The sequence below is a fragment of the Mastigoproctus giganteus genome, chromosome 6 (assembly GCF_048544385.1).
Source record: "Mastigoproctus giganteus isolate SK-2022 chromosome 6, ASM4854438v1, whole genome shotgun sequence".
Taxonomy (NCBI): Eukaryota; Metazoa; Arthropoda; class Arachnida; order Uropygi; family Thelyphonidae; genus Mastigoproctus; species Mastigoproctus giganteus.
Window position 1 is genome coordinate 101,530,474 of NC_143580.1, and position 17,892 is coordinate 101,548,365.

A 17,892-nucleotide genomic window follows, 5' to 3' on the forward strand; every position below is an offset into this window, starting at 1 on the left:
GATTCAAATTTTTAGCATTAGCATTAGTAGAGGCATATGATGCAAGAAAGCAAGCTTATACAGCATCAGCCAAAAAAAAAAAAAAAAAAATTTTTTTTTCCTCCGTTCGTTCGAAATACCTGTCCAGCTGAGCCTTAAATTTATTTAGGTTATCAATTTCCACAACAAGGGATGGAAGTCTGTTCCACCAACCAACCACCCGCTGGCTAAAGGCAAATTTCCACACATCTATTCTACATCTGTCTTTCCTCAATTTCAATTTATGCCCTCTCAGGTAATTATTCTGAGCAAGAGGCAGTATCCCATCAGCATTGAGCATGCTCAAACCATTCAACGCTTTGTACACCTCTATCAGATCACCTCGCTGGTGCCTAGTCTCCAGACACTAATTTGCAAAACTTAAGCCTTTCTTCGTAAGAGCACCCCTTTGTTCCATTCACTAATCTTGTTGCCCTTCTCTGTACTCGTTCCAGCAGCTCTACATCCTTCTTGAAATGAGGCCTCCAGACCTGTATACAGTACTCTAGGTGTGGCCTGACCATTGCCTTATACAATGGAATAATCACCTCCTTATCCCTGCTGGAAAAATTCCTGTATATCATTGACAATACTCCATGAGCTACTCTTGCAGCCCGTCTGCACTGCTCAGAGAACTTCATATCTGCCTGCACAACCACCCCCAAGTCCCTTTCATTCTCTACCACTGTCAGTGTAGTACCACAGAGTTGATACGTTGCTCTGGGGTTGCTGTTTCCCATGTGTAGTACTTCACATTTGTCAATGTTAAACTTCATTTGCCACCTCTCAGCCCATCTCCTCAACCTTTCCAGATCCTGTTGCAGCAGCATAGCATCAGTAGCGTCCTTAACAACCCTGCCAACCTTTGTATCGTCTGCAAACATGGACATTAAGCTTGATATATCATCATCAATATTATTTATAAATACAGAAAACAACAATGGACCCAACACTCAACCCTGAGGGACTCCACTAATAACATTAGTCCACGATGAGCAGTGTCCATTAATTACCACTCTCTGTCTTCTGCCACTCAACCATCCCTTTATCCATAGCAACAATTTGCCACCAATGCCACACTGCTCCAATTTGTGAAGCAGTCTTCCATGTGCAACACCATCAAAAGCCTTTCTAAGATCCAAATATGTAATATCAAAGTTATTCCCTGCATCCAATTCTTTTGTGACTACATCATACTATCCAGTCAAATTAGTCAGTCAAGACCTTCCCTTAACAAAACCATGCTGTGTCTGAGCTATAACTGAATTCTTGTCAAGATCATCCTGCAGTGCTTCTTTAACCAGTGCTTCCAATAATTTTCCTGGAACAGAAGTTAAACTAACAGGTCTATAATTAATTGTTTTTTTTTTTTTTTTTTTTTTTTTTTTTTTTTATGTGAACCTCAAACACGAGAGGTGTTAGAACCTATAGTACTTAGTACCGTGCTTGGGTTGGAGGTTGAGAAGACGAAAGAAGATATTTGTTGACATTGGGCTTGAACTTCTGTAGATTGTAATTTTCAGGAAATACGTATGAAGGAAGGTTGTTCCAGAAAACGGCAGTTGAATGAATAAATGAGGAAGATGAAAAGTTGGTTCTGTGGGTTTGAAGTGGACAGTAAATGGATGTTGGCGGCACGTGTTCGGACTGTTTTGAAAGAGAGAGCGGGAATTATAGAAGCCAGTTCAGAAGAACACTGCCCATGGAAGTATCTGTAGAAGAGGCATGCAACAGAAACAGTACGTCTATGAGAAAGCGAGTGGAGAGACTCTGTTAGAGATGAATCATTAATTAACCTAACTGCCCTCTTCTGAATGGAATCAAGAAGCCTGCGAGAGGTTTTCGGGGCACCACCCCAGATGTGGGAACAATACTCCATAGCAGGGCGGATTTGGATTTATACAGAGTGAGCAGTTGTTTGGAAGAAAAGTAACGCCGAGAGCGAAAGAGAAAACCAAGTTTTTTAGATGCAGAGGAAGCAATATTTGTAATGTGCTTGTGCCAAGAGAGATTAGAAGTCAGGGTAATCCCCAAAAGAGATATATCATTTTGCCTAGAAATCGGAGTGTCAATAAAGATAAGCATAGGTGCAGAAGAATCCTTTTTGCGAGATATAAGACAAGACTGAGTTATAGAAGGGTTGAAATCAACTAAGTTGTCTTTGCCCCACTGGAGAATTAGGCGCCTCCGTAGCCAGGTGGGAAGGAGCAGCAGTGCATAGCACACGCTTTCTTGATTAGACTGGGGTTCGAGCCCGTCGCCACCAAATATGGAGGATGCGGAAAGGTCAGGGAATGACCACCGCATATCCCGGAGCAATATGGTCTTAGTTGCTAATGCTCCTAAAAACCAAAACAACAAACAACAACAACAACAACAAACAACTGGAAAATTACCTGAAGATTGGAATTTAAGGAATTGGTAGCAGATTTTCGAGAAGTTGAAGCTGATTGAGCAGGACAAGGTTTCTCAAAATATAAAGTTGAATGCAATGTGCTTCATCGGCATAACTATGGATAGGATTTCCAGTCAATGGAAGAAGGTCATTGATATACAAAAGGAATAGAGTGGGGGAAAGAATTGAACCTTGGGGGACACCGGCATTAGTGGATAAGTTAGAAGACAGAGAGCCATCTACCATCACCCTCAGTGAGCGATCAGAGAGAAAACTGGATAACCAATTACTAAAAACAGTTGGCAAACCATAAGATGGAAGCTTGTTTAGAAGACCTTTATGCCAAACACGATCAAAAGCCTTTGAGATGTCAAGAGCAACTACTTGTGTTTCACCGAACCTTTCTACTGAATTAGTCCATAAATGGGTAACATAATCCTGAATATCACCAGTGGATCGACACTGACGGAATCCATACTGGCAATCGTTGACCAGACGGAAGGTTTCTAGGTAGTTTAAGAGTTGGCGGTTAATTGATTTCTCCATTACTTTAGAAAGAGTAGAAGTAATTGGATGGGAGGGATTTCTCACCGTTTTTAGTAACTGGCTGGATATGAGCAAATTTCCAAGCAAAAGGAAAAACACCTTTGGAATAAGAAAGTGAAAAAAGGCGGCAAAGAATAGGAGTAAGTTAAGGAGCACAGGTTTTGAGAACAAGTGGAGAAATACCATCAGGACCTGGAGCTTTCTTAGCATCAAGATTAATCAAAATCCTTCTGATATCCTTTTGACGGAAGACCACACGAGGCATTGAATGGAGCATGTCGGGAATGGTGGGAGGTGTTTTACCAAGATCATTAATACCTGAGCTGGAAGAAAAATGGGATGCTAGCAGGTCAGCTTTATCCTTGGCTGAAGTGACAACAGAACCATCTGGTTTGGACAGAGGTGGGAGCATAGATGGGCAAAAGTTGTGCCAATAGCTTTGGCAAGAGACCAGAATGCTTGGCTACCATTAGGGCAAGAAGCAAGTTTTCTACTCTTAGCCTGTTCAAACTCTAGTTTGGACTGATTAATAACTGCTTTGCAATTGTTGCGAGCTTTGGTGTAGGCAGAATATGAAACTGAAGAATTAGAAAAAAGCCAATTGGGATATGCAACATTCTTCTCTTGAACAGCCTTAGCACATTTATTGGAAAACGAAGGTTTAGATAAGGGACGAGATTTTAAAGTGGAGTGTGGGATAAAGGATTCCATTCCTGCAAGAATAATTTCACTGACACGATCTGAACAAACGTTGACATCAGAACTTTTGAAACAGTAATCCGACCAAGGAAAAGAAGAAAAGAAATGTCACAGGTCATCCCATTTTGCATTCTTGTAATGCCAAACAACACGAGGTTGGGAATAGCTATAAGATAAAGGTTTCATTGGAAAAGACACAATCACCAAGTTGTGATCTGAAGAGCCTAAAGAACCTCTCACTTCGACCGAGTACTTAGAAGGGTTGTTTGTGAGAAAAAGATCAAGCGTATTGGCTGTATGATTAGAATTGTCCGGTATTCTTGTAGGAAAATGAACAATCTGTGCTAGGTCATTAGTAATTGCAAAAGCCTCAGCGTCTCAACCTGCTGATTCGGTGTGACTAGAAAACAGAAGCCAGCTGCAGTTGTGAACATTAAAATCACCAAGGAAAATTACCTCACTGTTAGGAAAGTTGGACTGGAGAAAGTCAAGTTGCAAAGAGAGGAAGTCAAAGAGCTCCATGTGATTGGTGGAGTTTGGAGAATGGTAGAGACAACAGATGAATTTGACACATTTGTGTCAGCCTTTGATCCTCCTTTGAGAATTGGGGTTACATTTGAACAAATCCAGTCTGTGGGTACCTCCCCGAAGTCCAAGGAAGCTCTCATAATTATGGCTAACAGACTGCTTACTTCCTTTGCTGCCTCCTTTAATATAACTGGATAGATCCCATCCACCCCAGGTGCCTTTCTTGTATTTATCTTCAACAATTTCTCCTCCACTTTACTCTCAATTATTACAAGATCATCTAGCTCACTGCCAGTGTTTACTTCATCTATGGCATTCCCCTTCCTGAATAACTCCTCATGTGTGAATGTAGATGCAAAATATTGATTTAGTTTGTTAGCTAACTGAGCAGGATCATGAACAGTTGAACCATCGATATCAAGTGGACCAATCTGATTCATCCCCTTCCTTCTAGAGTTTACATAAGTAAAGAACTCCTTGCTGTTTTTCTTTGGATCCCTTGCCAAAGATTTCTCGTAATCTGCCTAACCTCCTTTGTAACTTGGTTACAGATAAACTTATATCTATCATAGGCTTCTGTGTCACATGTTAATTTATATGTATCCCATGCATTTTTGTTCTCTGCCATATGTCTCATTAGTTCATCTGACATCCATTTAGGCCTGAACCTTGAACAATATATCTTAGTTGGTATGTAAAGCCTAGTAGCTTCCAAGATAAGTTCTTTGAATGCTTCCCATTTTGAGTTTGCTGTTGGTCATCAGTTGGTCCCACTGTATAGAATTTAAATACTGTCTCAGACCATCGTAGCCACCTTTACAAGGCGATTATAGCGTTTACGAGGCTATAATTCGTGTCGAGAATCTTCCTAATCCTCTGACTGGCTATGGAAAGCACAGCACGACTTCTCGGTAAATGACTGCATATATTTTGCAGACACCACTAACATTGTGAAATGGTAATCCCTTTCACCCTTAATTTGCAGTTTATAATTACCTAAATTGCCTAAAGGCCACTGGTGAGAATATCTACAGGGATGGGATACACTTAAATAGAAAGGGTGCAAGAATGTTTACTGATGCTATCGAGGCAGTGTTAGGTGGGTCGGAAAACTGCTAGATTGGGCGAATACAAGGACTAATATATTAACAGTAGCCACTGGCAGAGGTGAAAGTGATTCTTGCACTGCTTCTATTGGAATGAGCCGCAGCCTGGAAAATAAGATGCAGGATATTTCAAACACTGCTGGGAATCACTGGGGTACAAATAAACACATGGGTTGTGTTAGGGTAGCTAAGAAAAAGAACAGGTGCATGTATACTTGCATGTACACCAATGCTAGGAGTTTAGTAAATAAATTTGATGAATTTGAGGTATTGCTCAAAACATCAAAGGCGGATATTGTGGGGATTTCAGAGACTTGGTGTCACACAGATATAAGGAATGCAGAACTGGAATTTGGGGAGTACAATGTCTACAGAAGGGATAGACAGGATAGGAAGGGAGGAGGGGTTATGCTATTAGTTAAGAAATACATAAAATCCAAGGAAGTGAAGCCAGTCGACATTGCTGGACAGAGCAGTGTCGAGTCAGTTTGGTGTGGCATAAGCATTGGGAGATCAAAATGGAGAGTAGAAGTGTGCTATATACCTAATGACTCTGATGAGTATAATAAGAAATTGTACAGGGAAATAGAGTGGGCCAGTAAATCAGAGAGTCTTATAATGGGGGATTTTAATTTCCCAGATATTGACTGGAATTTGGGGGTTGGTCACTCACACACTAGCAAGGCTTTTGTGGATTTATTGGATGATTGTTTTCTACATCAGCATGTTCGGGAGGCAACTAGAGGGAGTAATACTCTTAATTTGATTATCAGTAGTGATTCTTCATGCATTAAGAATCTGCAGGTAAATGAACCACTAGGTGGCACTGATCACAGTGTGCTGAAGTGGGGTTTACTCAAAGAGGTAACTACCATTAGGGGTAAAGGGAAGGGTTATTGCTTTCGTAAAGGCGACTACGATGGACTGAGACAGTATTTAAATTCTATACAGTGGGACCAACTGATGATGTTACCAACAGCAAATTCAAAATGGGAAGCATTCAATGAACTTATCTTGGAAGCTACTAGGCTTTACATACCAACTAAGAAATATTGTTCAGGGTTTAGGCCTAAGTGGATGTCAGATGCACTAATGAGACATATGGCAGAGAAGAAAAATGCATGGGATACATACAAATTAACACGTGACACAAAAGCCTATGATAGATACAAGTTGATCTGTAACCAAGTTATAAAGGAGGTTAGACAGGCTAAGGCAGATTACGAGAAATATTTGGCAAGGGATGCAAAGAAAAACAGCAAAGAGTTCTTTACTTATGTAAACTCTAGAAGGAAGGGGATGAATCAGATTGGTCCACTTGATATCGATGGGTCAACTGTTGATGATCCTGCTCAGGTAGCTAACAAACTAAATGTATATTTTGCATCGACATTCACACATGAGGACTTATTCAGCGAGGGGAATGCCAGAGGTGTATTCAACTCTGGCAGTTAGCTAAAGAATCTTGTAATAACTGAGAATAAAGTGGAGGAGAAATTGTTGAAGGTAAATACAAGAAAGGTACCTGGGGTGGATGGGATCTATCCATTTAAATTAAAGGAGGCAGCAAAGGAAGTAAGCAAATCCTTAGCCATAATTATGAGAGCTTCCTTGGACTCAGGGGAAGTACCCATGGACTGGAGATGTGCAAATGTGACCCCAATTCACAAAGGAGGATCAAAGGGCGACACAAGTAATTATAGACCTGTTAGTTTAACTTCTGTTACCGGAAAATTAATGGAGGCATTAGTTAAAGAAGCACTGCAGAATCATTTAGACAAGACTTCAGTTATAGCTCAGACACAGCATGGTTTTGTTAAGGGGAAGTCTTGCCTGACCAATTTGATTGGATACTATGATGCAGTCACAAAAGAACTGGATGCTGGATGCAGGGAATAACTTTGATATTATACAGGGTGTTTCAGTTAAACGTTTCAGAACTTCTAAGAGGGGTAGGGTACATCCTGACAACTCGAAATCATATAGCAATGTGGGGTCGGAAATGCTTTCCTGAAGCGGTGTTGTACACAGAAGCACCATAAAAAGAAAAGAGACCGTGAGAAATCGTTTTAATAATACATGAAAAGAACCAAAAGGTACATGGATTAAAGTAAGTGTTCGAAGTTTCTTCCACGGGCTACAATGCACGCCTCACATCTCCGACGCATGGACATCCGAACATTCTGGAATACTCCGGGCGAATTTCGAATTTCTTCGGCAGCTACTGCGATTCTTGCAACCAGCTCCTCAGCATTGTCAACAGGGGTGTCATAAACTAGCGATTTCATATGACCCCAGAAATAAAAATCAAGACATGATAGGTCGGCTGACAGAGTAGGCCAACGCACGGGACCACCACATCCGATCCACTGTTGACCAAATGTGACATCCAGGTAGTTACGAACATCTCCGCTATAATGGGCAGGGGCTCCATCGTGTTGGAACCACATTGTCTGTTGCATCGATGCAGAAATCTGTTCATCTCTCAAAAGTTGTGGCAATACTTGCTGCAGAAAGATCAAGTAGATAGGTCCGGTTAGACGACACGGTAACAGGTAACGTCCGATGAGGTGATCTCCCATAATACCGGCCCATACATTGACTGAAAATCGAATCTGTGCTGCACGACGTCGTATTGCATGCAGGTTCTCGACCGCCCAGATATGGTCGTTATGCGTGTTGAAAATTCCTTCCCTTGTGAAGGATGCCTCATCGGAAAACAACACTTCAGCAGGAAAAAGGGGATTTGTAGCACATTTTCCAAGGTACCACTGTGCGAAAGCAATACGAGGTTGAAGAAACTTCAAACACTTACTTTAATCCATGTACCTTTTGCTTCTTTTCATGTGTTATTTAAACGATTTCTCACTTACGGTCTCTTTTCTTTTTATGGTGCTTCTGTGTACAACACCGCTTCAGGAAAGCATTTCCGATCCCACATTGCTATATGATTTCGAGTTGTTAGGATGTACCCTACCCCTCTTAGAAGTTCTGAAACGTTTAACTGAAACACCCTGTATACTTGGATCTTAGAAAGGCTTTTGATACTGTTGCACATGGAAGATTGCTGCACAAATTGGAGCAGTGTGGCATTGGAGGCAAATTGCTGCTATGGATAAAGGGGTGGTTGAGGGGGAGAAGACAGAGAGTGGTAATCAATGGACACTGCTCATCGTGGACTAATGTTATTAGTGGAGTCCCTAAGGGTTCAGTATTGGGTCTATTGTTGTTTGCTGTATTTATAAATGATATTGATGATGGTATATCAAGCTTAATGTCCAAGTTTGCAGATGACACGAAGGTTGGCAGGGTTGTGTCAAGGACACTACTGACACTATGCTACTGCAACAGGATCTGGAAAGTTTGAGCAGATGGGCTGAGAGGTGGCAAATGAAGTTTAACATTGACAAATGTAAAATTCTACATATGGGAAACAGCAACCCCAGAGCAACGTATCAAATCTGTTATACTACATTGACAGTGTTAGAGAGTGAAAGGGACCTGGGGGTGGTTGTTGTGGAGGCAGATATGAAGTTTTCTGAGCTGTGCAGACGGGCTGCAAGAGTAGCTCATGGTGTATTGTCGATGATATATAGGAATTTTTCTAGCAGGGATAAGGAAGTGATTATTCCTTTGTATAAGGAAATGGTCAGGCCACACCTAGAGTACTGTATACAGGTCTGGAGGCCTCATTACAAGAAGGATTTGGAGATGCTGGAACGAGTACAGAGAAGGGCAAAAAGATTGGTGAATGGAACAAACGGGTGCTCTTATGAAGAGAGGCTTAAGTTTTGCAAATTACAGTGTCTGGAGACTAGGCACCAGCGAGGTGATCTGATAGAGGTGTATAAAGCCTTGAATGGTTTAAGCATGCTCAATGCTGATGGGATTTTTCCTCTAGCTCAGAAAAATCACCTGAGAGGGCATAAATTCAAATTGAGGAAAGACAGATGTAGGATAGACGTGAGGAAATTTGCCTTTAGCCAGCGTGTGGTTGGTTGGTGGAACAGACTTCCATCCCTTGTCGTGGAGGTTGATAGCCTGAATAAGTTTAAGGCTCAGCTGGACAGGTATTTTGAACGAACAGAGGGGTGAAGTGGAAGTGGTTATTTTTTATTTATTTATTTATTTTTATTTTATTATTTTATTATTTTTTTTTTGGCTGATGCTGCATAAGCTTGCTTTCTTGCATCAAATGCCTCTACTAATGCTAATATCTGGGAAATTAAAATCCCTCATTATAAGACTCTCTGATTTACTGGCCCACTCTATTTCCCTGTACAGTTTCTTTTTATACTCATCAGAGTAATTAGGCCTATAGCACACCCCTACTCCCAATTTTGATCTCCTAATGCTTATGTCACACCAAACTGACTTGACACTGCACTGTCCAGCGATGTCGACTGGCTTCGCTTCCTTGGATTTTATGTGTTTCTTAACTAATAGCATAACCCCTCCTCCCTTCCTATCCTGTCTATCCTTTCTGTAGACGTTGTACTCCCCAAATTCCAATTCTGCATTACTTATATCTGTGTGACACCACATCTCTGATATCCCAACAATATCCGCCTTTGATGCTTTGAACAATACCTCAAATTCATCAAATTTATTTACCAAACTCCTAGCATTAGTGTACACCCAAGTATACATGCACCTGTTCTTTTTCTTAGCTACCCTAACACAACCCATGTGTTTACTTGTACCCCAATGACTCCCAAGCAGTCTCTGAAATATCCTGCATCTTATTTTCCAGGCTGCTGCTCATTCCAGTAGAAGCAGTGCAAGAATCACTTTCACCTCTGCCAGTGGCTACTGTTAATCTATTAGTCCTTGTATCCCCCCAATCTAGCAGTTTTCCGACCCACCTAACACTGCCTCGATAGCATCAGGAAACATTCTTGCACCCTTTCTGTTTAAGTGTATCCCATTTTGACTGGATGTACGAAAATTTGCTTCTAGTCAAATTGTAACCAATTTTTGAAATTTAACTATCTTAAAGTAGGTAAAATATAAAACTAGGCATAAATTTTATTTATTTATTTATTTTGCTTTTAATAGCAGATAATGCATAATTTTCTTATAATAATGCTTTTCCTTGAATTACTCTGTCATTTTAATTCTAATATTAATTTAATGTAATTTTACAGTTAAGTACTTTGTAATTATTGATAACAGAAATTTAACTTAAGGAAGAGACTTTCTTTTTTTATTTTTAAATGGATTAATTTTGAAGTATATACGTATTGTCGAGAAAAGTTTAAAGCATTTATTTTCTTCTGCAGGCATAAAGGCCAGAGGGATTATAGATGTGGAATATGTGACTTTTTTGGCTACACTTTTACAGACATTAGAAAGCATATAGAACGGAGACATGCAGATCATAAAGGTATTATATGTGGTCAATGTGGGCAGGCTTTTAAAACAGATGAACTGCTAAAAGTAAGCAATCAGAGTTGCCAAATACTTTGATAAAAGATAACTTTCACTAGACACAGTTTACCACCTGTATTACTGGAAAAAAACAAAAAAAATCACATGCACTAATTTAAATATATGAAAAAAATTTGCCCCATGTAACTTATCAAATCCTGAAGCGTGCAAATTTTCTGATATCAACCAAAATGATACTATGATGTTACTGTATGGTTCCATGATAATTAATTTCTGTATATGCAAAAAGAACAAAAGTGCAGTCATGCACAGAAAGAACATACAGAACAGGATGGGAGTTAGGGGTGTAATCGTGTGGTCTCGTGGGTGGCCATTGTAATGTTGAATTGGTTTGTTGCGACAAAAACTAGTAAGACAAATGACAGTAGGAGTATGTTTTAGTTCAAATCACTAAAATGACTATAAAGAGTAACATTACAGACAAATACAATGGGCCAATATATTAGAATGTCTTATAATTGGAATTATAACTTTCCAACTTTCAACAAGAACTTGGGGGTTGGTCATTTGTACCATACTAGAACACCTTTTTGATATTTACTGGATGAGTGTTTTCGGCATTAGCATCTTAAAGCTGCAACAAGGAAAAGAATACTCTTAATATAGTAATCAGCAGTGATTCGGCATGCATTACGGATTTCCACTTAATGGAACCACTAAGTGTATTATATTGCCCTAGGATAAAGGAAAAAAAAGACAAAAGATCAGGGCTGTGCCAAGCCATTTTAGTACCTGAGGCAGGAATTAAAAATTACGCCCTACTATTAATGATGGCAACATTGGCAATTATTTAATTTCTTTTGGTGCCCCATTAGCTTTTAACCTGAGGCAAGAGCATCGTTCACCTCACCCTCGGCATGGCTCTGCAAAAGATATCTGGAATAGTTAGATTGTCTAAATGTGCACATGAAACAAAAAATTGAAATGATCCCAAGAGTGACCCCTTCCTCCATCTGAGGAAGCAATACAGTATGTACTTCAATTGCAGAATGCAATCCCCCAAACCTGGTGTTTGATGGGGATTACATTCCACACTTTAAATGAAATTTACTGGTGTCATTTCAGAAGTTTATATGTCCTTGCTGTAGATGCCACAGTAGGAGGTAATTTAAGAACTGTCCATGGAGAAACATCATTCGAAAAAGAAGATAAAAAACTAGAGACCCTTCTAAACTGGACTTGAGGAGTCAGGTACAGAGGAGAGGCTTGAGTCTGGGCAGTTGTTTAGTGGCTTGTTTCCGGGTTTTTTTAATAATGTTTCCATTTAGACCCATATAAACAGGATAAAAGGCACCTGAATTGTCATTTGAAAATGACCAATAAACGGAAGGTATGTTCTTCAACACTGACAAAACCTGGCATGGAATTCCAAACCAAAACTGCAAGATTGGGGGGGGGGAGAAGACATGGACTAATCAAACACAAAGGCAACGTTAAAGACATCTGCATTCCAGGAAAGGGAAATCGTTGATAAATGTTTAAAATGAATGTATAAATGTCTAAAAGGGAGGGAATTTTTTATGCAGGAAAAGATATATCCTAACACACAAGACTGTGTATAAATTCATTACAACAATTTTAATGGGGAATGCTATCATTTAGGGTGGGGGTTATATAAAACCCCAACCATGAAAGGTATAAAAGCGTATATTACTTAGCACTGTGCGTCGGTTGGGGACTAAGAAGGCAGAAGATACTTGTTGACATTATACTTCAGTTTCAGGAAATATATCTGAACAAAGGTTGTTCCAGAGATAATAAGTGATGGAGGATATATGAGGAAAAGTTAGTTCTGTGAGTATGGAGTTGGGCAATGAATGAATGCTGATGGTTGAGGAAAGTGTTCAGACTGTTTTGGAAGAATTCAGAGATGCCAATTCAGACGAACAGCACCCCTGGAAGTAGGGCTTACAATACCAGTCAAAATCTTATACCAATATTTTTAATTTATGAAACCGGAATACCGGTATTAATACCAGCATTCCAAAAACAAACATTTTTCTTCATAAATATTGATGACAGGTGCAATAAAGTATAAAAAAACAAGTACAGTCAGTCCTTGTATAACATGTGTTTACACTACACGAATTCAATCGATCATACACGATTTATAAATAGGGGAACAATATCGTATATAACACAAACCGAATTTGCTTATGCACGATTTGCCTTTGTGTTTACAAGAAATGGCAGTCGTCTGTTTGTTATTTGGTTTTTAGGAGTATTAGCAACTAAGGCCATATTGCTACGGGGATATGCAGTGGTCATTCCCTGACCTTTCCGCATCCTCCATATTTGCTGGTCACTGGCTCGAAATGGCAGTCGAACGCGGAATCACCCCAACTGAACGCAACACGATAGGAATGAAGAGAAGATTCTGAAAATGTATTTATTATTATTATTATTAGCCATATGGTGCAAGGAAGCCTGAGGCTTATAGTACACCAGCCAAAAAAAAAAAATTTCCCAAGTTACCCTGTGAGTGAAAGGGAAGAGAGAGTCAGAAATAGAAGGGAATCACCAAAAAAGAGAAGAATGATGATATCCAGCTCAGGACCCTGGGTGTGCCAAGCCCATACTCACCAGATGTGAGCCCCTGGGGTTTAATATTTTTTATATCAGTGAAGCGGATACACATTTCACCATAATAACGTTATTGTTATTTGGTTTTTAGGAGCATTAGCAACTAAGGCCATGTTGCTCCGGGGATAATGCGGTGGTCATTCCCTGACCTTTCCACATCCTCCGTATTTGGTGGATCACGGGCTCGAACCCCGGTATAATCACCATAATAATGTAAAAGCCCACACAATTGTAGATATCAGTGTTATCGCAAATGCAATTAGATCGAGTTTGCTACCAGTTTATGACAGATTCCACTAGCAGAAACGCAACTGGGAATTGTTTTATGGTAGTAATCCCCAGAAATGTGCTTTAGTAAAATGTGAGCTAGTGAGGTGTTAATAGTGTGCCTCTGCCTTTATGGTGTTGTTTATTCATTTCCTACAATGTGTGCAGCTTTGTTTATGTGTATCAAGCATGCCTCCTCATTTTGTAATTGTGCTTTATTCACTAAAAATGAGTAAAATACTTAAAAGGTGTGTAAAGGAAATGTCCTGGTGAAGAAACTACAGGTTCAGAGAGAAAAAAGGAAAGCAGTATCGATAGACAGAGGTAGACTGGGTCAAAAATTCTTACCCGGGAAAATTTGTAGAGGCCTCGTACAAGATTATTTATTGTTTGGTAATGACCAAAATCACACTTCCAAAATAATTTATGACCAAAATCACACTTCTGTCATCTGGCCCACTGGGGTTTCCCCTGTAAGGCTTATGACCAGTCCGCCTCCGTTAGAGAAAAAATATGAAATTGTGAAACACTTTGAGCGAAATGAAAGAACATGTGATATTGCATATGCTACAGGACTAAATGACACAAAGCCGAGAATTAGAAAGAATGCAGAGAAAACAAAAACTTTCATGGCAGGAACAACTCAAAGTTTAATAAAATCCATTAGATCAAGACACAAGAATTGGAAGAGATGGAACGACTGTCATCTGTTTGTTTAGAAAATCAAACAAAAGAACAAGTTTGCTTACGATAGAAGCAAAAGCACTAGGAATATTTTATTACATAATAGTCGTAATAAAATACCTACGTATTTTATTATGATTATTTATTGTTTGGTAATGATTTGATTACAAATGTGCGTTCAGTCTTGGGTGGTTGGCACCTAACCCTATTTTTCCCATAGGGCCTGTTATTTATATTGCATGGTTTTTTTTGCATTGCACGAGGGTTTCTAGGAACACAACTATCGTGCTATATGAGGACTGACTGTACTGTAATTACTTGAATTCATGTTTATTTAAAACTTTTATTACAATAATAAATATTCTGAAAAAAAATTATTAAAAACACTAATCTAAAAAAAAATCACGTGTACCTTTCGTGTATGCACGAAAGGTATTTTACTTGTAAAACATCTCTGACGACAGCTACTAAATTTCAAACAGCTAGAACCGAAATCATGAATGATGCAATGTATGCTCACACCTGCTACTTACTCTACCGAATCTATGTTAGTGATAAATAGGATACATATGCCTGCCACTTACTCTGCCAATTCACTGTTTGTAAGAGGTTAGGCCAATAGCGTAGTTACCCATTTGATTGTAGCCATTTTTGAATAGTAATAGTATGATTGCAACAGCGCAAGTATTTGTATTGTTAAAATCATACTATCATGTTGGATCATATTATTCTGTCATGCTTTGTAGCAAATTTCACATGCAGTGCTACAAGATCTGCAAGAAACAACAATATCCACGAATAATATGCTGTCAAAACTGACTTGGCTCAGGATCTCGACGAGTACAAGCCCTAGATGGTAATGCTGCACATTCCATTTTTCAATAAGGAAACAGAGATACTCTCAGAGATGAAATATGTCAACATCTGCAACGACAGTGAAGAGCTCATACTAGATCGTAAATTGTATGAATCGGACTTGGACATTCACAAAATGATTGAAATATGTAAGATGATGTGTCAAGACAATGAGGTGACCCTGACGAAGCTTGCGGTAACGATCTACATAGCCTAGTAGAGCGACTGCGAGAAGAAAAACCCTTTGGAAACTTTTACAATCACCCAAACAGCAAGATGAATGAGGATCTGAAGCTCGTCACGCTCAACCAACTCAAATCAATTGTAAAGAAAGGTGAAAACTTGATGACCAACGAGGACTTCTCCACATTAATAAGAATGGTCAATGACAAACAAAAGATTCTACTCATACATGTATTTGGAGTCTGTTATCTTCCAATCGTGAACTGGTTCAAATATTCTTGACTGGCCCAGCTGGTGCTTCAGTAATCTAGAAGCACATTACATGCGCTTCAATTGGTAAGGATGAAGTGCATGTAATGTAATGATCTTGGATGTGCTCAGAGATGGCATAAACCAGATCCGAGCACATCCAAGATCACTTCCCTCAAGGTATCTATTTCTGTGGTTACCAAAAGGTTTTTGCCATGAGGAGCAGTGGTTAGCCCAGAGCCACCTAAGTGGTGTGCCCCAAATCATAAACTTTTTTTGCCTTTTTGGGGTAAAACAGCCTGTTTTACCCCAAAATTCTGTTGCTTTTTTCCTGCTTACCTGATCTCCCACTTTTTGAAAGTCAAAAATTTACTCATACATTTGAATTAGTGACTTGAAAATTTTTGTATGCCATGACTTGAATAATAAACACTTTCATAGATAATATAAAAATAGTAAACGTGCAGTGATTTTCACATGTTGAGTGTTTCTTAATTGATTTTATTTGTTTAGGAACATCAAGAAAGTAATCGGTGTGAAGAGTTTACAGTTGAGCAAGCTGTTACAGATAGGGAGGCAGTAATCCACATCCCTGGCAAGACAGATATCAACTTATTAAGGAAGAGTGATGAGCATACTAGAAATACAGAATCACAACATGGTGAGTATTTCATAATACAAAGGACTACAATAATGAATTTCTATTGCCTAAATATAATTTTTTTTGAACGGTATGACCACAAAGCATATCAGATCCAGTTACATATAATAATCACAAGATAGTATTAGATATAACGAAAATTAAAAACAGCACCCATTGCATTGGAGAAATGAGATAACTTATTATTAATGGTATTATTCGTAAGGTAACTATAAATTAAAAACACACATTTCAAAGCTAATCATTGTGATTGGGATAAAAAAAACCATACCATATGAGATTGGAATTCAAAGAATTGAAAACAAAAGTTGCAGGTATGGAATGAGCAATAATCTCAACCAGTCATTGGGAATATAATCTGACTTTTTTTTAGTATTATTATTATTATTATATCCGTCACGGAGTGGAACCCCACTCCGTGACGGATACTGCTATCAAGTGCAAAGGTTGGTTGTTATATATGGTGTCATTCTTGGTCAAGGAACTCTCTGACTTTGTATGTGTACTACAGGTGTTCAGGATTCCAACTTTCTGGAATTCCTTGTATGTGTTCTCTGGGAGACCTATTGCTGCTAGGCTGTTGTGTAGGGTCTTTGGCACCACAGGTGGTTGTCACAATGATCAGGATGGTTGTTACTAGTTACATATGCCACATCTCTTTGATCTCCTGTCTTAGGTCCTAGTACTTTCTGAACTTTTCCTTGTGGGTTTTCTGGAGGATGCCAGTGTGGGAGGATGCCAGTGTGGGACACTGACAGGTGCATGTATCAATCAGATAGGTAACCTTTCCCTTCTTGTCGACAAGGATTATGTCTGGTCTATTGTACAGGATTGTCTTTTCTGTTATTATGGCACATTCCCAGTGTAGATTGTGGGTTGGGGGTCTCTAGTATGGCCATCGGGTTCGTACTTGTAATACGGTACACTTTCTTTGATCAACTCGTATTTCCTCACTAGCTTCTGATGTATTATTCTAGCTACCTGGTAATGTCTATGAGTGTACTCTGTCTGGGTGTCAGCATGTGTCATCTGACATTCCAGGCTCCTTTTCGATGTATTTTCTATAGTTCCTGGTGTTCATTACCTGGTCTTGGATGGCAAGCATGAATCCTTCAGTCTCGGGGAGAGCATCCTGCTTGGGAGCCATGCACTGGAAGCCATTTTATCTATGTCATCTTGATGAAGGTCATTGTAGTGTCTACCATGGGAGTGTCTTCTTTACCCATCTTGCTACCTTCTTTTGTTCCATCAGGGCAGGTGCGGACTCCTCGATAAGGATGAGTGGCGTATGCCGCTTGTCTGTGTTCTGGTAGAGTGCTGCTATGTTTTTCTCGAAGTAATCCTTCAGGTTAGCTATTGTTGTCTTCTGTTGCTCAATGAGGCCTATCAGGCCCCTTCCTCCTTCTTTCTGAGCTATTTTCAGTCTCCACGGCTAACTTTGGGTAGTGTTGGCATCTCTTGCTCATCTTGTATTTCTCATAATAACCTGGGTATGTCTGCCAGGGACAAAGGTTGATGTCATTGTAGAGCGGATATCATCTTTTAAGGGCACAAAAGGTGATATTGTTGTACACGTTGGCACTAATGATATTAAGAGTAGGAGACCGGCGGAATTACTTAACAAATACAGGTCACTGTTGAAAAAAAAGCCATGAATTAGGGTTGAA

The 17,892-nt window shown here is 39.5% G+C and overlaps 1 protein-coding gene across 1 annotated transcript in view; it reads left to right on the top strand.

The window, feature by feature from the left end:
• Window positions 1-17,892, top strand: part of LOC150084478 (uncharacterized) — an 804,913-nt gene that overhangs the window by 670,935 nt on the left and 116,086 nt on the right. The window contains exons 15-16 of the mRNA XM_090376257.1: window positions 10,575-10,731; window positions 16,078-16,225. Of these exons, the coding sequence (XP_090232383.1) occupies window positions 10,575-10,731; window positions 16,078-16,225 (305 nt within the window). The remainder of the gene's footprint in view (window positions 1-10,574; window positions 10,732-16,077; window positions 16,226-17,892) is intronic.